This window comes from Protomyctophum bolini, assembly GCF_963924005.1.
Source record: "Protomyctophum bolini genome assembly, chromosome: 3".
NCBI lineage: Eukaryota > Metazoa > Chordata > Actinopteri > Myctophiformes > Myctophidae > Protomyctophum > Protomyctophum bolini.
Window position 1 is genome coordinate 24,448,599 of NC_137864.1, and position 25,027 is coordinate 24,473,625.

Sequence of the window (25,027 nt, forward strand, 5' to 3'; positions counted from 1 at the left end):
AGATTAATGATATAATGCAAGCACGAAATTTGGCACAAATTCTCTCGAAGGGCCACTCTTATGGAAAAGGCGCTGGCCAGGCCACTCAAAATTCCAAGATGGCGACACGTGAGTCGCCTTAGTGGGCAGATAATGATATGATCAGTGTCGGCTGATCACTTAACAAAACTACCACACACTATCGGTATGCAAGTGTCATTTAACTGCTCTCTTGTTTCCTAGTGGGTTGACTGTGGGTTTACTCTACTGATAAATAGGAATTCAATTTCAGATTTAGCCAACAGACCAGAAAAACAGTCAGTGCACCGTCACGCAATCACTTAATTTAGTGCACTTAACTTAGCCACACTCTTGGGCCTCGACATTGCGGTTAAGCGGTACTGTGGTGTAGCGCTGCGTAACATCCTTTAGGCCTCCTGGTGGTACAGGGCACATGCACGCCACACACACACACACCCTCCCCAAACAATATGCAGTGATCCACTGAGAGCCGTTGCAAAAAGGAGGTACTCAAGACTCCCTTGAGAAAACAAGTGTGAATCCCCAGCAGACCTCCCTGGCCCTGTCTGTTGATGACCTCTCTTACCCTTTGACTAGCACTAATGCCAACTTTCAGCCTGACTTTTGTGTTCAGCCAGATGATAGATTAAAGAGATACAGATCATCTTAGCATGCTTCTCAGAATACAAAATATTGATGACCATTAATCATTACATGGCATTATTTTATTTATTCTTTAGATATTTTTTTGCGGCTTACGCCTTTTATTGGTTTTTTGAAGGGACAGACAGTAGGCTGACCGGAAACGGGAAAGACATGGGGAAGACATGCAGTAAAGGCCGTGTCGGGCTCGGGAGTCGAACCCGCGGCACACTGCGACTGGATTACCAGTCGGGTGCCTAGACGGTTACGCCACCGCCTGGGCCACATGGCATTTTTATAAACCATGTTTATGTTGTGTAACATTAGAGGTTAATGTTCAAAACCGACGATGGGCACATCACTTCCCCTGGTCGTCTGCGACTCGTCTGTCGCCGGATGTTTTTTGTCGAAATGTGTGAACTACAGTCTGGCAATGGCATACACGTGCACAGATGGACAGACTCATTTTATGCATTTATATTAGAATTGATACTCTTTTATATTTGTCTAATCGGTGTGTGGCATCTTAGCTTGCCAACCCAGAATATCTCATCTATTTATCATCATCTATCTATTTCATTAGCTGTGCTGACATAAATCACCACTTCTTTGTTTTCTTCTGTCGGAGGCAAAGCCACGTGTGGGCTTGCAGGCTTAATGTGATTGTGTACAGTACACAGGCTCAGACCTTTAACCTGCTTGTTCCCTTGGGGGAAGGAAGCTGCTGTGGCCGACCTCTGGGAGTGTGATGACAATAGGGTCTAGGTCACTGGCTAGCCACTGTCTGTCTCCAAGCCCCTCAGCTACCAGCCAATTGTAAAGTTGTTCCGTTAGATGTTTAGATAAGCAGGGTTTGGCTTGGTCAGATGTTTTCAGACCAGTGGGGTTGGTCTTGACAAATGGTCCCCAAACAGCTGCTGTTTCAAGTGTCCTGAACAGACAATAAGGCATATTTAACCCCTCAGTGACCCTTTAAGAAAGGATTGGAACAAAAAGTTGCAACAAATCATGTGGTTGTTCTTTGAAGAACTGGAAGTGAAGTTGAACTAAACCATGCTTGGCATTTCTGTACTTGCAACTGAATATGACACTGCAAAGTCCTGTGTGTCCGTTTTAATTTTGAGAATGTAAAATGTAAATTAACTCAGCAGTTTGCGGTATAGGCTGGCTGATTTAGTGTATACAAGTGGCGTAGAATATTTTTCTGTCCAAGACACACCAAGTGAGGGGAGCTCTTATAATCTATTGTTTCATTGTTATTGGATTTAATTGGTGTAGGACCGAAATAGCCAATTTTGCTTTGTTTAGGTACTGTAACATGAACTCCTGCTCGTCAGCTGTTGCTCTACTTGATCATTCACCAATTTATCTTCAACGTACATTTGTGTCCACTAATTATTAACGTCAGCATTCGCAATGTATTGGACAACACTCCTCCAGTTATAGATGACCCTCTGGCTCTGCCAACCACTGGTATCTTGGCAGCTCCATACATTCAGACTACCCCTTTTATGTATGGACAGATAAACAAGTCAGTGTGTGTGTGTATGCTTTGCAAGTGAGCGCACTACACTTACAGTATGTGTACAGTATGTGTACAATACTGCTTGTATTGTGCACATTATTGTAATTTTTGTTAGTGCTATGAATTGTTTTTTGACTACTTTGTACTTCTTTTTTAGTTATAACCTTTTATGCTGTACTCAGTGTACTGCCTAGTTTTTCATTAACCTTTGAAGAACCACCGTCAACTGCGCCGACATCATCATTCCGTTTCATGAAAATCTGCCTTGAAATGGTGTGATCCTTTCCTTTTGTGGTTGTGTTGAAAAATAATTCAAAGTGCCGATCAATAACAAAGAGCGGAGGATCGAGGAACGCTCCCGTTGCGCGCCACCATTGCAGTTGGAATGCATTGGGCCTCAATATCCCAGAAGCCTTTGCATGCATATTAAAAACGTGAATTAAACAATGAAAACATTAACTGTGAAAACGTGTAACTCGTGAAGGGAAGCTGTTCCAAATCAATTAACTTGTGTAACTCGTGAATGGGAGGGAAAGTGTTTTAATTCATAGAAAATCACACTTGTGAAGTGAGGGGCACTTATCATCATACATCATCACATTCCAGCCAATCACAATTGACGTCCTCACTTTTCTGTCCTTTTTATCTTGTGGTACACACATACTGTACACAAAAAGCTGGCTATAGGCCACTATAGGAGTATCGTGCTCAGCAAATCAAATCATCGCTATGTGGTACACACATTGCTCAGCCAATCAAATCATTGTTATGGGGTACACACAAACACACAAATCTGGGCATAGGAAAAGTGTGCCTCGGAGCACAGGTCAGGTAGGCCAATGTGGCCTAGTGGAAATGTGCATGCAAAATTTCACAGAAATCACACGTTCATTATTTGAGGCATTTGGTTAAGATTGGCTTCCAAAGTTTTCAGAATTGGTCAGTTTCTGAACAAATCAGGATGGAATATGAAAAATCTGACAGATCCATGTTGATCACATATAAAGATACTCTGCTGATTTTGGGACAAAATCTGTCGGAAGCATGCATGCACCCCCAGATTGGACCATCTGTAAAGAACAGTCATTGTTTTGTCTTTTTGATTTAGTCTGTGCTTCTTCACATATTCACCAGATGGTGTTTTTTGTAAGCAAATTAACAAGCGGAACAGAGAAAGCTTGCTATGAAAACACATTGCTTCCATTAGCAGCTTGTTAAAAGGCCGGCAATGCACCGCACACAAACTTTGCTCAAGCCAAGGTATTTGTTTTGATGCAATTCTGCACCTGCAAAACTCAGGCACAGTTTCCGTCAACTGTTTGTATGTTCCACTTCCACTCCTTTCTGCATCTATTTCATTCAGGGCTCCAGATTATCACTAGCATCCTTTTGCTCTGTCCATTGCTTCATTGTGCCACTGCCTTGCATCCATTCATCAGCAGCAGCAGGCTGCTCTACCCAGCAACAGAGTCTGTGAGAGGTCATTGATAACGATGAAAGGGGCTTTTACCTCAATGCTGGTGGTGCTGGTGGCTGAGACAGTGAAGCAGTGTGCAGGTTAATCCCTTAATCTCCATTAGCGTAGCTGAGTAACTGGAGAGCCACGACTCCCTCAGTGCTCAGCCAGACGGCTACTTAGCACCGTTACCTCAGATCAGCAGTGGTGGCCCACTATAGCAAAAAAAATCACACATGTGTGAACTGAGTGGTGCAACTCCCCTCTCCCCCTGCCTCTCTCTCTCTCTCTCTCTCTCTCTCTCTCTCTCTCTCTGTAATTAGCACTAGGCAACAGTGCAACACTATCTCTCTCTCTCTCTCTCTGTTTCTGGCACAACAGCGCCAGTTTTGCCCCTACTGGTACTCATAGCCACACACATAGGTTAACACAGACATTGCTGTTCCTTGGAGTGGTTGCACCACTAAAAAAAAAGGTTTCCCAGAGAAACACAATTTTGGATATTATTCATTCATGAGTATACTCATCAATTCAAAACATTCACTGCCATGGACTTAATGAACATTGAGTGTTAATGCCTTGAAATATATTTTCCACCAATAATAAGCTGTCATACAAAGCATACATATCTAGATGGGAGGATTTAGGCCCCTGTCCACATCATGGCCCTATGGCTGAGTTTGTATCTTGTCTCCATTCAGGAGACCGTGCCAAGACTTCAAATCCATGTCACTTTTTATATTTCTTTCTCTGCCTTATTTATTTGTTATTTTGCACACATGGACACGTGTCTATTTTGTAGTGTCACAGGAGACCTTTCTGGCTGCCTAGATGCAGCGCCCAGGCTGTCGGCTTTGGCTGTATAATTTACTCTGACGAGCAGTTTGTTCGTTTTCACCCAGCCAGTGCTGTAATTTGGTTTCTGTTCTGTTATGTTGGGATTCCATCTGATTCGTTTGGCTGTGTTAAATTGGTCACTCTCACCAGTTCCACACTGGGCAGGGCAGCTGTTATACTCATGCTTTTCAGAAATGGTAGCCTATAACTTGTTTCTCCGTCTCCATGTGGTTCAGGATACTGACATGAAGCTAGTATACAAAGTGTAATCCGTGTTCCTGCTGTCCCCCTTGAAACAGACTTTAGCATGAACCAGTGATCTACTTTTCATAATCTGTCATGTCACATTTATGTATATTATGAACGTGTACTCAAGTCTACTGAATATATTAGTTTGGAAATTTGAGAGCTCCACCATAAAGCTTTATTTCCCACAAATACATATATTTCCCATGTACAGCCGACAAGGTCAGGTCATCTCGTACACAAAACTTTATACTTTATAACTTTCTTTTTTACAGTATCTCTCTCTCTCTGCCTTAATATAGAGCCTGCTGCTGTTCAGAAGGATGGCAGAGTAAGTACATCTAGGCACTTGTTGCATAGGCACACCACACAGGATATGCCCATTGTTTCAGCGTCATGACCAGCCTTGCCCAACAGTTAGCGACAAAGTTGCAGGGATTTCACAAACTTTAATTTTTGCCTCCCAACAAGGCAACAACTGTATGTCTGAAAGTCTTTGAGTTTGGGATCCAGTGATAAAGGCATACAGGCTGTCATGTGGCCCGGCGAGCCAGGCATATGAAAAGGCTTGCGGGGATGAGGGGCCTGGGAACGGAGAGCCGCACGTCACCTGTGCCTCATCTATTAATAATGAGCTGGGAAAGGCTGCAGAAAGAGGGCAGGAGAAGTCTGTGTGAGCGTTTGTGCATCTGGGTTTGGACTGTGTATCTGCCTGCTTTCAACCCTGGTATAAACTTATGCGCACACACACAAGCTAGGGCAGAGGGTGACTGAGTGCATTCCAGAGTTGGGAGTTGGGACTGGGAGCTGGTTTTGGGGATCGGTGCATTCCCAGCGGTGGCCCCAGCTCTGTCTGTCTGAGTCTGGTGCACAGCAGGAAACCTCATCTCCTTATTGTCAGGCTGAAGGCATGTTTTTGTGTGTGTGTGTGTGTGTGTGTGTGTGTGTGTGTGTGTGTGTGTGTGTGTGTGTGTGTGTGTGTGTGTGTGTGTGTGTGTGTGTGTGTGTGTGTGTGTGTGTGTGTGTGTGTGTGTGTGTGTGTGTGTGTGTGTGTGTGTGTGTGTGTGTGTGTGTGTGTGTGTGTGTGTGTGTGTGTGTGTGTGTGTGTGTGTGTGTGTGTGTGTGTGTGTGTGTGTGTGTGTGTGTGTGTGTGTGTGTGTGTGTGTGTGTGTGTGTGTGTGTGTGTGTGTGTGTGTGTGTGTGTGTGTGTGTGTGTGTGTGTGTGTGTGTGTGTGTGTGTGTGTGTGTGTGTGTGTGTGTGTGTGTGTGTGTGGCTAATCTCTGGCACTGTTGGCCCAACCGACGCAAAACTGTGCACACATACTCTCTGCAGGCCAGAGCTGACCCTTTGCCCCATTTTTCGCATTGGCCTTTTGTCCTATTATGCTGCTGCATCTTTACTCCAGCTAGGAACTAGGAATGACATTGGACATAGATGCACATGGCTGAGGTGAAGTGAGAGATCAGGGCAGTCACACTCTCCCTATTGACTGTCTGGGTCTGCCTCTGCTTCTTCTTCGCACTCATCTGTTTCCTTCCGCATTGCTATCTCTCCCTCTCATCCTCCTGTAGCCCCCTCCCTCGAGTCCCTCCCAAAATCAGTCCCTCTCTCCTGCTCAGCCAGTGAGGAGGTGTGCTGTTCCCGGTGCCTGCCTCTCCTCTGTCTGTCTACTACAGTCTTTCTGTCTATGTCTCTCTCTCTCTCACTCTCTCTGTCTCTTATCGCTGTCCTTATCCAGCGGGCCAGCGGCGCTGGAGAGTTTGTCCCACTCTAATGTCTAACTAGTGCTACAAAGCAAGCTTTGGCCCACTTCAGTCCACCTGGGGCAAGAGTGACATTTTAGAGAAGGAGAGAGGGGATAGGTATAGCTGAGGAACACATGCTTTCTTTCTTTCTGTTCATCTCTGTTGAAAGCCATCACATGTTGGCCGTGATGCACACCTCCGGGACTTGCTTCATACAGGAAATAATGCTTGTCTGCTCAATATTTTACAAGGCGAGCTACGCATAATCTGCTCTTCCTCCTGGTCTCATAATGGGACAGCCAGGACAGACTGACGCGAGGGATGTATGGATGGATTACTGAGGGTTACTGAGGGGAAACTGTGTGGACTAGATATATATTCATAAATACTGCGACCATTATATGCTGTTGTAAACACGCACCACCCAAAAGTGATGTCATTAGAGGAGAATGGATGAAACCTCACAGTAGCCCAATTGTAAATTAGGAGAAAATGTCATACTGAGGCTTTTAACCGAAGGTATAAATAGACTCGTGATATTACCAATGGTGGGGAAGGAGTCGCAGGACTTCTAGGCGTTCTTCTCACTAACAGACACAATGCTACATATTGTCAATGGGAATTTAATGTTTGTGCTGCCAGAAGCAGCGAGTGCATTCTCCGACATCGGCAATGAGACACGGCGCTGCCAGGGGGAGGGCCGGCAGCTGCCGGAGTAGGTGGATGGATAATGACGGCTCCATTCCACGGCACTGTCGGTCTGTTCGGCGACTGCGCTCCAGACGCCACAATTGCCAGTAACAGCTGCGGTGCTGCCGGGGGGAGTGGCGGCATCTGCCGGTGAAGTTGGGGGGGGATTATGTGACTCCACTGCCGCTCCATTTCACAACTGCCGGTTAACAACCGCAGCGCTGCCTGGAGAAGGGGCGGCATCTGCCGGTGAAGCTGGGGGAATTATGACACTCGACTGCCGCTCGCTTCCGCGGCAGCGCGTTGGTCTGACATGCGTTGCATCGTGCTTACATTTAGGGTGAGGGTTTGGGGTAGAGTGTCTGACTGATGCCGGCGAGAAACACTACCGCCTGCCGCGGATGTTCCGCGGCTGATGCCCCGCGTTGCGTCGTGCTTCCGGTTAGGGTTATGTTTAGTGTTTGGGGTAGAGTGTCAGACTGATGCTGCCGAGAAACGATACCGCCTGCCTGTTCCACTGCTGATGCCGCTGCCGGAAAATGCACTCGCTCTCCCTCCTAATAGCTGAATATAGGAGGGGCGCCCCTCAAAAAGATCACTCTGGTGTGATTTTATCATCATACAACATCATTCATCACATTCCGTGCTCAGCCAATGAAATCATCACTATGTGGTACACACAATGTTTTTAAGACATTATAATAGTTACAACACCTCATGGGATTGTTTGCTATGGTTTTGTGTACTTGTTAACGTCCACAGCTTAACTTGTTTTCTAACATCTGTCTCTCTGCCTCTTCTCTTCCAGTCCTGTGTGCGAAGAACCTGGCAAAGAAAGACTTCTTCCGTGAGTGGAATCTGCTTTTCCTTTATTTTTTTTATACTATTCCTGTCCTGTGTGAGTCCCACATGGATTAGAGAACTGGCAGCGTGTTGGCTCTCAAACTGATGTCACTAAGGAGACATGCAGAACCAGAAGGCCTGTCACGTGCACTGCCAGCCAAAGCTCTCATAATATGTGGAGCGATTAAGTCGAAAAGTGGCACTTGGGAAGAACAAGGCACTTATAGAATATTAATTGAACTGCGTAGAGATCTAGTCTATGTGGTTCCAAGGTTTTATTCGATGCTCTTCTTTTGAAGTAGCATTTCCACTTAAGCCCTTTTGGGCTTGTCAGGACTAGAGACACGTCTGAGTGGCAACAACCAGTTTTGGAAGCACACTTAACCTGAATAGTCTAGACTGGATGGCAGGTCATACATAGTCAGCATCCTGAGATGCAGATGCATTGTACTATTTGTGCCAGAGGGAGGTAGGTGAAGGGATATAAATAATGTCTGATTTAATTTAATTTGGTGCAAGACACACACACACACACACACACACACACACACACACACACACATACACAGTACACACAGTGAAATGCTGACTACTTCAAACCGTTTGTCATACAACTCCATTCATGTTATCAGGGCAGAAGATCTTCCTCTGTCACTCATCTTAATGCAAGCATGGATGTGTTAAGTTTCACCAACCAGACAGCTTTCACAACGGCGTAACCTAAAGCAGCACACGCCCTTAGCTTAATTGCCATCGTTATGGCTATAGTAAGGACATTGGATTGCAACTGACGCATCCTATTCAGCCTGTAGACTCGTTTGTCATTTAAGCCTGATATATACTTAGTTCCGTGTCAGTGTCGCACACCGAAAATAGCAGATTTACAAGCTCACAATGAGCTTGTGTAGCACTGCAGAATGGCTCACAACCTCAGCCTGATGGCCTAAAAATCTCCCTTGAGTCATAGGGATATCCCTTTGGCTTAGTGGTTAAGATGTTTGCTTTCCACACGGGAGACAAAGGTTCAATTCCTGGGTGTTAAACTTGTATATCGGCTATTTCCAGTGTGCAACACAACGTGCAGCTGACTGTAAATCAGGCATTACCTGGAAGCCTAGGATGCGATTCGATTACTATGAATAAGCGTGGGTTTTTCGTGACAGGGATGAGCTCATCCACATACATGCACACCAAAAAAAAATAACCAGCCAACAAGGGAACTCCCAACGGAGCAAATGTGACTTAACAGGTTTGACCAGTGTGAGGTATCGGTGCTCAGAGGCACAATCTATAAACAAACACAATGCATGTGTGCATGCACACACACACACACACACACACACACACACACACACACACACACACTCTCTCAAACACACACACACACACACACACACACAGAGCGTGCCATTACTATGAGACACAGACTAAATAGTATCCCTTATCAGATTTCCCTTTGAATAAGACACTGTGGAAAGACATGCCTTGGAGCCACTCGGCAGATAGCAGCAGTGCTTGTCATTTCCTCTCCCATGTTATGTAAATAATTCGGACTGTAAATAACGTCTCACTGGCAACGTTTGCATGCCACTTCTACTGCATGACTGCATTAGTGGATTTTAATATTTGTTTCCACACAAGGAGACGATTAATTTTCAGTTGAAATCATCTATAAATGCAACAATGTATCAGTCCTCTGAGAGTGAAGTATGCTGGATCAGCGCTATAGAATACGCAAATCCCCATATATGGTCGGATCAGAGGTTCTCCAGAAATCTCTATAAATTAGGATCCGTGCACACGACCTCGCTTCTCGACCTCAGGGCGTCTGGTTGTATAAAACATAATCAGTCATGTTTGGGTTTTTTTGCCACATGACGTCTCACGGCGTCACTTAAACAAACATTAAAAGTCCATAGACATACCTTCCCAATGACAAACAATTATAAAACAACCTAAGATTCTGCAAATCTATTACCCAGTACCATTAATCCAGTACCCGTATGTCATCAACAAGATGTCATAGTACTTCCATATTTGAGCATGCCTGACACAGCACTCATATACTTTGTGTGTATAAAGTATACACCTGTACTGTTGCACATACACATACAGTGCATTAGTTATGGACATGGACTGATCATGGTGATCATGTAGTGTAGTCTCTCCCAAAGGCCCATTTCTGACTACTTACATTTTGTAGATTACTAGAATGTCATGATGATGTAATATTTGTATTATGTTTTTGTATTATCTTTTGCGAGAGTTTTAAGATTGTTAGAATTTTCTGATACATTTTCAACATGCATGAATATAACCATAACATCAAACACACGTTACAATTTTGTCAAAAAATATCATCTTTTTCACCTGGGACCCATTCGAATGTCCATCCATGCCGGGTCCCGTGGCCCACTACATAAGACAGTCACAGTGTCGTCCGTCTTCTTCTTCTGATGCTATCAGGTTCGGACAGATAGTCATCTAAAAAGCCATTCCTTTGTCTCTGCTGAGTCTGCTCCTCTATATTTTGTCTTCACAGGACTGCCAGATCCATTTGCCAAGGTGGTGGTGGACGGCTCTGGACAATGCCACTCCACAGACACTGTGAGGAACACGCTGGACCCCAAGTGGAACCAACATTATGATCTGTAAGTGCTTATTAACATCTGTAAGCCAGTCACAAACACAATGTGTGCCACTCTAGGTCCTAGACTAGAGTCTAGGACAACTGAGGAGCAACCTGACTTTTTAGCCTTCTGTCATCCCATTAAGATGTGAGGCCGATTGTAAAATGTCTTCTAAATCCTAACAGTGTATGTTTCTATAATATCAGTGGTGCTCAAACGTTTTCACGTCAAAGACCCCCAAAATGATATGTATTTTGCCGTGTGCAGAACACAAGCTCAGGAAACCACGGTGACGAAGTTAACTCAAATAGATTTGTTTAGAAATTGAGGTGACTAGGAGACCTGAGGCTTTCTTCACCCTCCCAATAACTGATTGTGGGGGTTAGCAGAGATGGAGTACTCGAGAGGCTGGGGAATTGGCTTTACTAAATTGGGACTTGAAGGGGAGGAAATGTTTTTTCTTTTGTCTTGAAGGGGCATGATTTGTGCAATAATACAATAATACTAATAAATTGAGTTGACTACAGGGGAATGTGGAAAAGGGAAGGGAGGGGCCGGGTCAACCCAGGGGCCAAACTGGAATAGGCACAGTGAACACAGACCGTGGTCATGACAATTCTGTGATGCATATTAGTCTGTGTCTAGTGTGCATTAGGTTGACCTCTCATTCGGTCTCGTCGGTGGCAGCACTCATTTCAGAATCTTCAGATCTTTGAATAGTGACTTGTAAGATTAACACACATTCTACCAATCCCCAGCAATAATTGAACGAACATGGCAGTTTCCCCCTGCTATTTTGACTACAGTATTTGCTTATACTGCAGCCTGTCTGCTCACAATAAAACTGTATTTTAACTAATTAAAAGTTGATTACAGCCAGTTAAATTGTTCTGACATACCCTAACTGCTCCTTCGCTTTGCATATGTATACTGTACCTAATTGAGATTTCATACTGATTTAAATTCAAATGAGTGATTTTGAGCTTTTAAAGCACAAGGACTTTAGTATACTGTACTTCCAGTATACTGTACATACTTTCTCTCTCCTCTCACCCTCTCTCTTTCCCCCCTACATGGTAAAGGCAGATGGCTACTCAGCACCCACCCGTCTGCCCACCCTTCTCCTGCCTGACTTTCTAACCGTTAGAGGGTTTTTTTTTTTTTTTGCCATCACTGCAGATATGCTTGCTCCGCATGGGGGGGGTGGCAACATTGGGTCTCAGCTCTATATCTAAAGTGTTTTGGGACAACTTGTGATTTGACACAGTAACAAAATTGAATTGAAAGAAGTTGCCACTGAATGGCAATCTTCCAATTATTCACGCATTTTACATCTCAAATGTTTTCCAGAAGCCACTTTTGTGAGCCACAATAATCACAAAAAAGTCCTTCAAAATCCCAGTGGGACTGCTCATGTAGGGGTCTGTCTGTACCAAAGTCACAGCCACATAACTATCAGTGGTAGAAAAAGTACTGCATTTTTTAACTATAATACTGCAAATCTGTTACAAGTAAAAGTCTGTAATTCAAAATGTACTTGAGTAAAAGTACAAAGTACTCATTGTGCAGAATGTCCCATTTCAAGTTTTCAATGTATAAAAATCTTTTGAAAATAGCAAATACGACACATTCTCAGCTTGTAGATTGGCTAATTTTCAATTGTATATATATGTAGGGCTGAAGTGGTTAATATGTTTTGTGATTATAATCAAAATCTACAAAGTAACTATAATAACTGAAGTTTTCAAATAATACTAAAGTAGTAAAATATTTGGTTCCAAGATGTAGTGGAGTAGAAGTAAAAGTATTGGAAATTGGAAATAGTCAAGTAAAGTCCAATAACCCCAAATTGTACTTTGTACATGTACTTAAGTAAATGTACTTAGTTACTTTCCACCAGTGCGTAACCCTCAGTTCCATACCATATAATAAACAGGAGAAGAGAAACACACTGTGACTCCCCAGTGGCACCGCACTGTAGGTTTTGGTTTCAGTCTCTGGCACTGCTTTGCGTGGCGCTGCTATGATAAGCGTGTGAGGAATGCAGAATCAGCCTCCCCTTTTCCGTGTGCACCAACACCCAGCTATAAACCACTATGGCCCTTTTAGCGTGCGCACGGTGCCTCTACAATACCCTGGGACTGTACACATTCCACGCTCCCTGCCCGGGCCAGACTTTCAGAAAAGTTATAGGATTTTAGAAGATCATACTAATCCAGTATTAACACCACTGTTCCTTATCACATATTGCGTCAGTGGTGGACGGGTTGTGCATTGTTTTGTGACATGAGGTGTGCTGAACTTTGTAACTTATGGCTCTGTTCATTGTGTTCAAACAAGAAGACAAATGTACTGTATGTTGTTAGTATGTTTGTACCCTGTGTGAATACTGACCTTTTGGATATTTGATGGTTGATGTGACGAATGGAGTTTAATTATCATTCCCCCACATTTAAAATCTGGTTGTTTCCCATCTTCATGTCATATTATTTATTTGGGGTTAGGGGTCAATAATGTCAGAAAAGACAAGCCCTAATCGTCTCATCTCCACTGAACTACTCTGTGCTTGACTGAATGGAAGGAAGCAGTGTTTTCTCTGGGGGCCAGGGGGGGTCTCGTGAATGTCCTCCGTGTTGAGCTCTGTTGAAGGCTGTTGGGTCCAGGGAGTAATCACCCTAAAGGACCCAAAGGGCCCACTGGCAGACAGTTCAGACCACCACAGAGAGAGGCAGAGGAAAAGGAAAGCAGACTGAGAGGGTGGATGATGGAGCTAATGTAGGGAGAGCTGAGTGGAGGAAAGAAGGAATGAGGAGAGTGTGTGGTGGACCCATATAGAAAGACAAAACCATAGAGGATGAGGCAGAGATGGTGGGAGGAGGAATTGTTGGAGAAGAATGTGTACAGTACTAGATTACCCCCCCCCCCCCCCCCCCCACACACACACACACACACACACACGGACGACAGTGGATCAGGAGGTAGAGTGGCCGTTTGGGAATAGCAAGGTTCCCGGTTCAATCCCAGGCTCACATGCACACACAAACTCACCTGTTTTGCCAGTACTTGTTCTGCCCTGGTCAGCATCAACATCAGGACCCGCTCTTGCCTATTCCCCCCCCCCCCCCCCCCCCCCCCACCCACACACACACACAACTCTGTCTGAGGTGAGGAATCCCCAGTCAGTGACCCTTCACCTCTCCCTCTGCTTCAGGAAATGGTTGACATGCCACTGAGAGCAGATGGGAGGGTGGGCTTGGTAGTCTGCAAGGACTGCCTCCTCTCCTCCGTCTGCAGTCTGAGGGGGTGGGGTCTGTTCCCATCAAATTCAGATCATAATGGCACCGCCAACCATCGACTGGGATCCATGGGATAATTCCCCTACAGTGCCACGCTGCCATGTTACAATATGTTAGTGTCCAATATGTGGTCAGTGTCCTGTTAACATTAATCACTTCACTTTCCACCTGGCATGCTTATTGTGGGCATTCATTGTCACAATAGATGAAAATGTTCCTAGTTTTTCTCAAAAAGAATAAAATGGTGAAAATATAAGAGTTAAGACTGCTCCATGAGACTGGGAGATTAGGGGTGCGGTCCCTGGTTGAGTGATACAAAGATTATAAACATTTTACCCAATTAGAAAAAAAAGAGTGCCCTTTGGGTGTTTGGCCCCTTCCGACCTTAAATGACACTGCCGGACCTCCACCCAGCTGTCCCATTACCTTGGAATGTAATCCAACAGTCTGTGGCGTTTTGTCCTGGTGGAAGCACAGAGAAACGTGTAACTATGGTCTGTCTCCTGGTCCAAACTGTAGATGTACATGGTGACTGGTGAGCATGGTTTGTCAATGAACTCATCCATAATATACGTCTAGAAAATGCCCATACAATGTTGGATGTATTGGGGGCACAATTTGACTGTTTAATCAAAATTTTAAAAAGGTACAGTATGACACTTGAAACCTGTTCACAGGCCAGACCCATGACTTAAGTTTGATGGCAATTACTACTGGTCTACCGTAAGAATGCAAACACACGACGTGTTGCTGATTCTACATATAGGATGCCACCCCTCTTGGCACTCAGCATCAAGGGTTGAATAGTCCCTGCGACATACTAGCGCCATGTCTAGGGGGAGTACTTGTACTTCATGCTGCCTCATGCTTAAGCCTTAGGAAACAGGCCTTTATTGGATAGTGTTGTACAGTATGGTCATAGGAAATGGGGAGAGAGATGGGGGGGGGGGGGGGGGGGGGTCACGACAAGCGGCAAAGGTTGTCGGGATCAAGGAGTGGAACCCGCGACGCGCTGTCAGGATTAGCAGCCTAGGTGCCCGGATCGCTGGGCCGGCCCGGCCGAGATGCATGACTTTTGATATGGAGGCCATACTAGTAGTTATGATAGCAAGAAGTATTTGAGCATATCCCTCTGCACCGCCCATCACCAACCATTCGGAGGGTATGTTCCTGAACAACTCAGTTTGTAGCACTGACACTGTTGTGTGGCTTAAGTCAAATGCCCTCTGGCCCTGGTCTACACTGCATGGCACACCGGTACTTTACAGTCTGAACATCCCTGCAGTGCAATGCAAACAGACTGTTGGCAGATGGCCAGCTTTCCACACAAGTCCATCCTTCAGTCTGAGATAGAGGTGGTGATGCGTTGTGAAATAACACTGCAAGGGGTCTGGGGCTCTGCTATAGGCCAATCCATAATGACAATGTGTTGGTACTAGTTGGCAGCTCTCTCACTGTCCCCCTAAGGCCATTAAACCATTATATTCACTGGTAGAGTGAGGATCTCTGCCAGTTGCATTCTTGTATGTTTCCCTTCTTCCTTTTCATTAAGCTACATTTTTTGTTTGCAGCTAGACAGGCAGATTGTGAGAACAATGGTTAACAATGCAGAGAAATGCGACCGGAATGCCAAACATTCAGTTGTGTGCCTGTAGTCCAAATCTTTTTTCCTTTCGACTCCAATTGTAACAGCAACTCTCTCTCTCTCTCTCAAGAGTTTAGATCAAATGTAATTTCTATGACTTAAATTATTATGCACGTCAGTCACACACAAACGCACACATGCACACACGCACACACGCAGTCACACGAGTCTTCTCCCAGTGGTTAAGAAACTGTTGGACGACAAAAAACACTAGCGGGCGTTCCTGTGTTGCGTTACATTGAAATCGGTGACCTATGAATCCGGTTTCGACGGAAGCAACAGCTGTACTATTTGAAATAGTCTTGCACACAGGGCCCTGCAGGCTGCGGGCCGTAGTGCTTAAACGCCACTAAATTCCATTGTTAATCTGGGCCTGTTTGTCAAATGTCCTTAAGCCCTGTCCCTGTAACCGTCCCACCCAATGTAAGTCACTCTGGCCCCAGCAATGCATATCCTGCATTAACAACATGTAACTTGTATCCAGAGAGTGGACAGATCAGACACTATTGCATATATATTCTACGTCTGAGCAAAGACATGGTAACGCCCCGCCTGCCTCTGATTGGCCTACCGACACTACAGAATACCGCTGGTCTCACCAGACTTTCCTCCATCCGAGACGCGAGGTTACTCCGTGGTGGGAAGACAATGACAGCTTGGCACATGCGACAGTAACTGGTAACTTTTATTTTTGTAGAAGAGGCAAACTAATATTGTTTATGCCGTTTGCTTTGATTGAATGATTGATTGAACACATATTTGTATGATTTGATTTAGGTGTGTTTTAAATTAAAGTGTTAGTGTTGATTATCATGAATTAATCTAATTATAGTAAACTAATACTATTACTGGTATACTAAAAAAGATAAAGATCAAGGGAAAAGAGATCTTTTTACAGTACAATAATGTATTTTGTAATTTCAAGTTTACACTGTACACATAAACAAATAAACGGCATAAACAATATATTAGTTTGCCTCTTCTACAAAACATTAAAGTTACTGTCGCGCGTGCCAAGCTGTTATTCTATTGTATTATATCGTACTTGTATTATTTATTTCCCACCACGGAGTAACCTCGCGGCAGACTATCCAGCATATAGCTATCTACCTCGGAGGAAAGTCTGGTAATGCCGGCAGTGTCGGTAGGCCAATCAGAGGCAGGCGGGGCGTAACCATGTCTATGCTCGGACATAGATATACGCGACACTATTACCTACAGTATATGCTACTCAGTCAAAAGGGAATCCCACCGAACCAAGGGAAGTATTAGGTTTCAGGTATGGCGATGACATGCACCCGCCTTTGACCTCCCTTCATCAGGAAACCTGCTGCTGCTTACAATACCATTGTAGTGGCAAGCTCAAACTAAACTTTGCCACTCGGCTGGGCACAGGTTTTTAGCTTGGCTCAAGCTGGTATAATAATGACTGTGTCATTCTTGTTTCTTGCTTAATCATTTTGTATGAGGAAATGGCGTCGCTTTCTACCTGTCCGCTCAACCTCAGACATTCAGTCATTGTCTGGGGGTGTTCTCTCATTTCTCCTTTCCCTCTGTGAGAGACGGTTTGCACAACAACGCATATGTCGCTGCATCATCACACTGGCCTAGTTATCGCATCACATTCACCTGTGAAGGGAGATGATTCAGTGTCCTCAGAGAGACACCGCAGCACATGGAAAAACAAGACACCACATGAAAGACAAACTCAAACAGCTGATGCATCTGCGGGTCTGAAATTAAAAAATGGTCCTCATAAAAGACCAGATCAAGTCTGAGATTACGAGACATAATTATGTTTTCTCTATCTTAAACATTAGTAACGTTGATTTCATGAGAAATACAAAAGTACAGCAGGCATCTCTGTGTTGCACACAGTGCACAGATGAGCTGGCATCTATCCCAATGCATTCTCTGTGGAGCAGCTCCGGCTCTGACATTACAGTATAATGACTAAACTAGGCTGTTAATTAACAACTGCAGGTGTCTGTGAGATCACCCATGAGGATATTTTATGGGTTGAAGGGTCAATATACTATTATGGAATAAGGCCATTCAATGATTTGAAAAATACAATAAAAATACTTCTGGATTCACAAAATGAATAGCCCATTCATTGTCTATGGAAGAGCTTCAGATGTTGCATGACCTCACAGATTTCTGCGTCCTCTTTCATTCTCTCAGGCCTTGGTGTGTGTGTGTGTGTGTGTGTGTGTGTGTGTGTGTGTGTGTGTGTGTGTGTGTGTGTGTGTGTGTGTGTGTGTGTGTGTGTGTGTGTGTGTGTGTGTGTGTGTGTGTGTGTGTGTGTGGCATGTAACGATATATATTGATATTCCCAACGATATTAATCGATTTATTTGTTTTGTTTTTAGTGGGGCTAGTGAATTATGGTGTATGTGTGTGAGATATGAAATGTGAGCTTTAATCATATTTCATCATATTCAAGTGCTATTGGAGAGAAATGAAACGGACTCCATGCAGTCACTTTCAGTAGTAGAGCACTGAAGAGGGGAGCTGTGTGTGCCTGTGACTGCCCAGGTGATGGTCGTTGATGCTCATTAATTCATCAAGGAAGGCAATTATGTTTTTGCACTGTCAAATAGATCTACATCTATCCTAAGATGCCATCAAAGAAAGCTTTTTTTTTTTGCATGTTAAGGTTCTAAACAAGAAAGCATGTTTACAGTTGTTGCACAGAAATGCAGTAACTTTAGTAGAGTACTGCAGAGGGGAGCTGTGTGTCTATGACTGTACCCAGGTGATGGTCGTTGATGCTCATTAATACATCAAGGTTATGTTTCTGCACTGTCAAAAGTAATGCTACTTTTGCAATGCACTTAAATGAAAAATGTGAATAAGCTCGGAGGGGAAGATACATTATATAAAAAAATATCTTTCTGGAAAATATGTTTTGTGAAAAATCGTGAGTTGAGTGAATCGTTACATGCCTAATATAGTGTGTGTGTGTGTGTGTGTGTGTGTGTGTGTGTGTGTGTGTGTGTGTGTGTGTGTGTGTGTGTGTGTGTGTGTGTGTGTGTGTGTGTGTGTGTGTGTGTGTGTGTGTGTGTGTGTGTGTGTGTGTGTGTGTGTACCGGTATATAGCATGTATACGTATATAGTTCCACAACTTCTGAATGTTGTAAACATGACATGAAGCCAAAGCCCTGTCAACTTCTACCCCTTGGCTTTCATAGGCTGTGCATCTGTTTTGATGCATGTTGTAGGGAAACCCCTCTCCTCACGAATTATATACGACATAATGCCATCTTGACATCACACACAGTAAAATCCTTAGTATAAAATTACCTCGAAATGGGCGTATTTGTACACTATCAGAGATAAAGATTTGATAGTGCAGCCAGGTAGGCTGTAAATGTGTGCTGGGCGGGCGGGCTAGCGTGTGTGAGAATGTGATTTTGTGTGTGCCCTGTGAGTATTGCTGTGCACTATGTATGTTGTACCGGTATGTATGTATGGGGGGGGGGGGGGGTGTGTGTGTGTGTGTGTGTGTGCTTACTGTGCTGTGTAGAATTGAGACGTGGTGGAGCAGAATACGGGGACTTCCTCTGTTCTTCAACCACGGCTAGACTAGATTCAGCCACACATATCAACACACACACACACACGCACATGCTCACTTTGGGATCAGCTAATCTGCCACATTACACAGTCTGAAAATCTGCACCACAGTCGCGGTGTGTATTCCGTGCTTGTCAGAGATGCAAAACAAGTTCAATTTGACATCTGTGTTTGCATATTTTGGCATAAAAAAAGCTGTGTGTGTGTGTGTGTGTGTTAGTGTTATATATTGCGCTGTATATTTTTGTGACTGTCGGATACAGCATTGCATTTCTCCTCTAGGCCAGGAAACCATCGTGAAAGGTGAAACAGATGTCATATTATATCGTGTTTTATGTTAATATCCTCCCAGTCTGACTACTGTAATATCCTGTCTGAGTCGACAAACTGTGGCATGTGTCCAAATTGTGCAAAAAGTATTGGTCCTTAATATCCCTATTTATGTTCTCTACATTGGTTACTGTCACCCTTTGACCGTTGCCGAAAGGCACAGATAGAAAAAAACTGGAAAATACTGAAAAGGAGAGTACCTGTTGCAGAGAAGTGTTTTACTTTATTCACCAAGGTATCTACAAATATTACTGGACAGATTGGCCCCCAGGTCCTTGCACCTCCATAGTCCTACGTTGACTGATTTGCAATGGCAGGTCTCCGGCTAAGCCCCTCCAACTGGGCCATACCAAAACTGAATTGAATCCACAATTACACCAGTTAAATTCACTATCTCCAGGGACATTACATTTCTCAATACATACATTTAAAGTGTCACATAGTACTCTATAAATTATACACATATAATATAATTAATTATAACCAGAGTACTCTACCCAAAACTAATGTTGGTATGTCCCCTACACAAACCCACAGTTGGTAGTTGCTCCCTACAATGGAGTCAACAATCAATCAATCAAGCACCACACAATATACATAAAGTAAAAATAACAAATATCACTCTGCAACATAAATAACAATTCAAACTTTAACCATGTGTTAAATTCAGTCTCAGTGGCAGGCTGAACTGCCAACGTTAGTAAGATGGATGACTACAATGTTTGTCTAAATCTAGTCCCTAGCTACTACGGCACAGCCTCTGATCGTCAAAGTTGATCAGAGTTAAGTTGATCAAAGTCAAAGTTGATCAAAGTTAACCCAAAGATCAACGGTGGTAAGGTTTTCAATCTTTTACATCATGGACCCCTACATAAACTGACAGGTCGTTTCGGGGGAAGCAATCTGATTGGTTGAAACAGCCTTCTAGCTGTGCTTTAAACGACCACATAGGAACGCCTAATAAAAACATAGAAATCAGCTGCTCTGTTCTCCCAGTGCGCAGCTGACTGTGTTGCTATAGGCTAGCGAGTTTCTTGGGACATTTGTGGTCGTAGTGGCTACATCTGTCATTAAAAAAATACGATTTTTAGCGATCTTAGTTTAAAGGGTAACTGTTGCGAAATTGCAATTGCAGACGAGTTCCTGCAGCATCGCAGCTGCCTTCACAGACTTGCATTAATGACGGTAAAGAACACCCTCTCGTGTAATATTGCTTTTATTATAGACCATGACCATGGGTTCCATTTCAATTGATTCTTGCCTCTCTCACAAACACACACACATTTTAAGAATTTAGTCCACACAAAGGGAAATGCACAAGGACACAAACATTATGGGTGCAGTTATGTTACAATCACAAGCTTACATACATGTCTTGGAATCATGATACAGCAAGAATGTCACTCAGCAGTGTCTAGCCATATAGCCATAGCCATATTAGTTCACACAACGGTGCTCAAGACTAGGCTTAGTCTCATATGGTGGCATAGACAGTACAACAGGGACAGTACAACACCTCGCAAGTCCTTCTGCCTCATCCTCTGGACACTCCAAGCTGTCGAGAGTTCGAAACCCTCCCACAGCTGTCTGTCGACATGTCCCAGGCCGGACCATCAGAGAAAACAGAGCCAGCAGTCTCACACCGCCGCCCGGTGACAACACGCGGCGTCCTCCACGTCTGCTCCGACAGCGGACGTATAGGAAGGAAAGTAGGAAAGTCGCCGACTCACCGAGTCTCTCCCGGTGACGCTGCGCCCTCCTCACTCCACAGCCGCTCTCATGAGCCTGGAAGTCCACACACCGCTGCCCCGATGGCGGACCAACACACCGCAGGGAAGTCACCGGGTCCACTGCCTCTCCTCCCGGCACCTGTTCACGGGAGGGGCTGTCAGGCAGCGTGATCGCCGGTAGACTACGCCGCTGACTGAGTACATCTTGACGTGATATCCTGACACACCGCCACAGGAATTGCAAAAGTTCCAATAGCTGCACCCACTACATTAACAATCGTAGTTAGAACGGGTGTGGTTGTTAGATGTTAAGCAAAGTTGGCGTCCACCGGCGTTCCTCCGTGCCGCTATTGCTGCGCGTGCGTGCGTGTGCACACACACACACACAGGCACGAGTCAAATTGACCATTTTCATCGGGAATAGTGTGCTTACATTGAGCATATTCTATACTAGAAGTTAAACTACCACAGTTGCCTACATTGTGGTGTCAGGTGCCAGTACTATTTTAGATTTATTTTATTTTTATTTTATTTTATTTCGCACAATAAAAACAGTACAAAAAGGTAACATCAATAAAATAAGTGTGTGCAGGTGAGAAAAGAAACCCAGGGAGGGCTTATATGTGGTTCTCACCAAAGTTAATATACAATTTAACAAATATTATATATAAAAATATACAAATATTAAGACAAAGTAATCAAACAGATTACTATATTACATTGCAATTCATCCAGAACTCCAGTTCCAGTTATATATAAAATCACACCCGTGTGAAGTGAGGGGCGATCCGCTCTTATCATCATTCATCATCTCATTCCGGCCAATCACAGTTTTTGACCTCACCTTCAATGTTGTCAATGATCAAATTCATTGTCAATGGCATTCAACGTTTGAGTTAAAACAATGTTTGTGTGCACAAACCCTCAAAGCTGGACGGGGGCGCCCGCTGGCCATGTGGTCCAGGCGCATGCCACATATACTGTAGGCTTTGGCCTGACAGCGTGTCAGCGTGTGTTTGAGTTCCGTTCATGATGATCTTTGCTGCATGTCTCTCCCCTTCTCTCTCTCCCTCTTTCCTGCCCATTTTCACTTGATACTATCAATAAAGGCAGAAATATTAAAAAAGCTGGACATAGGAGGGGATAGCGCCCCTCAAAAAGGCAATGTGAACAACCTAGAAAAGTGCACTCCTCTGAGAGCAGGACTCCATTCGGCCGGGTTGCCTACCCAGGGCCAGGGCCAGCAAAATGTTGAAGTCAGTCATAGCCGATTACAATGTAAAACCTGACCAATACATCTCGATCACGTGACTAGAGAAATAATGTGTCCCAATTTGTGTGAGTTGGAAAAAGTGTTTTAAAGTCAATGTGACCCATCATTCAGGGGACATAAAAGCATAATGATTTACTTTTGTTCCCACGCACGCACGCGCGCGCACACACACACACACACACACACACACACACACACACACACCAGCTACTGTACCTTGTGAAACTCACTTTCTCTCTTGTTTGTGCTTTCAGCTACATAGGGAAGTCAGACTCTATCACCATCAGTGTGTGGAACCACAAAAAAATCCATAAGAAACAAGGCGCTGGTTTCCTGGGCTGTGTCCGCCTCCTCTCCAATGCCATCAACAGACTCAAAGACACTGGCTGTAAGTATTTGTGTGTGCGTGCGCGTGCGTGTGTGTGCACGCTGTGGTAATTTGCTCCCTGAAAACAGGCACCAGTTTTTGAACCCTTATCTCATCTTTCTCTCCTCATCACTGGATCTTCTTTCTGTACATATTTCTATATCGGTGCGCTCTCACTTTCTGTCCCTCTCATCGCTTCTGTTTTTCCATCTGACCTTTCCTGAGAGAAACGGGCAGATGTAACGAGAGAAATTATAAAATGGAGCTATGTACTGTACAGATAAAATATCGGATAAATATAGCATGCATAGAAGAATTAATGTAGCTATGCATACTGCACATTTCATCAACAGTGTTTATGAAATGTAAACAGACTAGAGACGGGGAAGAGGATGCATCTGAAGGGGCTTTCTCTACACATGGGGTCCGCCTACACATGCACACACATGTACTGTACATGCGTGCGTGCACATACACACACATAGGGTGCCTGGTCAATGTGGCAATCGAAATCTGCAAAATCAGTCAAAGTTAATCAATGAACACGTCTAGAAATGTGTTCACACAAACGCATGAGAGAGAGAGGCGGGAGAGAGAGAGAGAGAGAGAGAGATTACATCAGAGCACTAGATGCAGTACATCATAAACATAAAGGTAGCACTTTCTTTATTGGTAGATGAAGCATGACTCTTTCCCTCAGGTCAAAGATGTCTGACTTTGTGGTTAAATTCTTCCTTTGTTAGGTGATGGCTATTCCTGAGTTTTATAAATCCTGATTTGTACTTAATCTTAATCTTAATTTTAAATATCGTAAAACGATATTTAAAATGTCACACGTTGCTTATATCGTGACAAGAAAATGCATTGGTTATGTTACATAATCAAAACCAAGGTAAGAAATGATTGGACCACATCAGTGACTGACTACACACAGGTCATCTAGATTTGAATGTTGTGCAGATTTACATGACATTCAATGAGTGGTGTGTTCTATTCGTCATATCTCTATGTACAGCTGTGTGAGTGGCTGTTTAGAAATTCTGTGTGTAAATAAATAAAAATTTAATTATTGCCTTTTCTATGGAGAGGGGGGTCCGCCATCACCATCCAGACCCCCACACACACACACACACACACACACACACACACACACACACACACACACACACACACACACACACACACACACACACACACACACACACACACACACACATACATACATACACTAGACTTGGTGTCTCCAATAACAGACATTGTCTTTATGTCCAGGAACTATGGTGACTCCTTGCTTCCTCTGCCTTTTTGGCTACATCTCTTAGCCCCTAGCGAGCTAGCCGGCCACTCAACGTGCTGGTCTTTCAACAGGGCTATTGTATTGTCAGCAGCTTTCCAGGAAATATTGCTGCAAGCATAGAGGATCTAGCAGCTTGTTCAGTACGGTGTGTCTAAAGAAAGGAGTGCTGTTTTGATGCCAAAACAGGAGCACCACATGCTCCTTGGATGTTTTCATTACCATCCTATACCAACAGTTGCATCAGGAGGGATTTGCTGGCATGTTACCTGTGATTATAGTGCGACTGAAGGCATGATACAAGTTTTATGTCACCTCTGACTGGAAAAACCACACTGCTTAACTAACATGACCCGAACCAGCCCTACAGCTTCATATTTTACGGCAACAAAATTATTTTGTTAGTTATCATTCAGGACCTTTCACTAATTCGTCTGAGCCACCACGGGACCTCTGAGCGTTGCCGTAATTATTGCACTACTAAATGCGCAACGAAATTCGGGCAGACACTCGTATTTGACATTCCGTTTCTCTCCAAAGCTGAATTTTGCCACTACTGTTGGAGCAGCCATAAACTACACAGGCTCATCCCGGTGTTCTGGGCATCTTTTGTCAAGTTAGTGTTACTAAAAAGCAGGTAAAAGAGTAACGTTTGAGCAGATTAACATCAGTCACTCTACCATTCAATGTAGTAGAAGAGCTCACTCTGTACACCACAGATATCTTGTCTCCACTTACAGGATATGCGTTTGCTGCGACCATGGGACCCGTCTGTGGATTTGTCTATAGGCTATAGGATGTCACATGACAACATTTTTTAAAAGTGAACATGTGACGTTTCACTGTGATAAGTTGTTAGCTTGTACAGTAGATCTGTTGTTTTTGTCAAGTGACACAG

General features: G+C 44.0%; 1 protein-coding gene across 2 annotated transcripts in view; it reads left to right on the forward strand.

The window, feature by feature from the left end:
• Window positions 1-25,027, forward strand: part of LOC308310894 (E3 ubiquitin-protein ligase SMURF2-like) — a 93,408-nt gene that overhangs the window by 25,423 nt on the left and 42,958 nt on the right. For both annotated transcript variants that reach the window (XM_080757352.1, XM_080757353.1), the window contains exons 2-4: window positions 7,951-7,989; window positions 10,528-10,636; window positions 22,723-22,856. In XM_080757352.1, coding sequence (XP_080613478.1) covers window positions 7,951-7,989; window positions 10,528-10,636; window positions 22,723-22,856 — 282 coding nt within the window. The remainder of the gene's footprint in view (window positions 1-7,950; window positions 7,990-10,527; window positions 10,637-22,722; window positions 22,857-25,027) is intronic.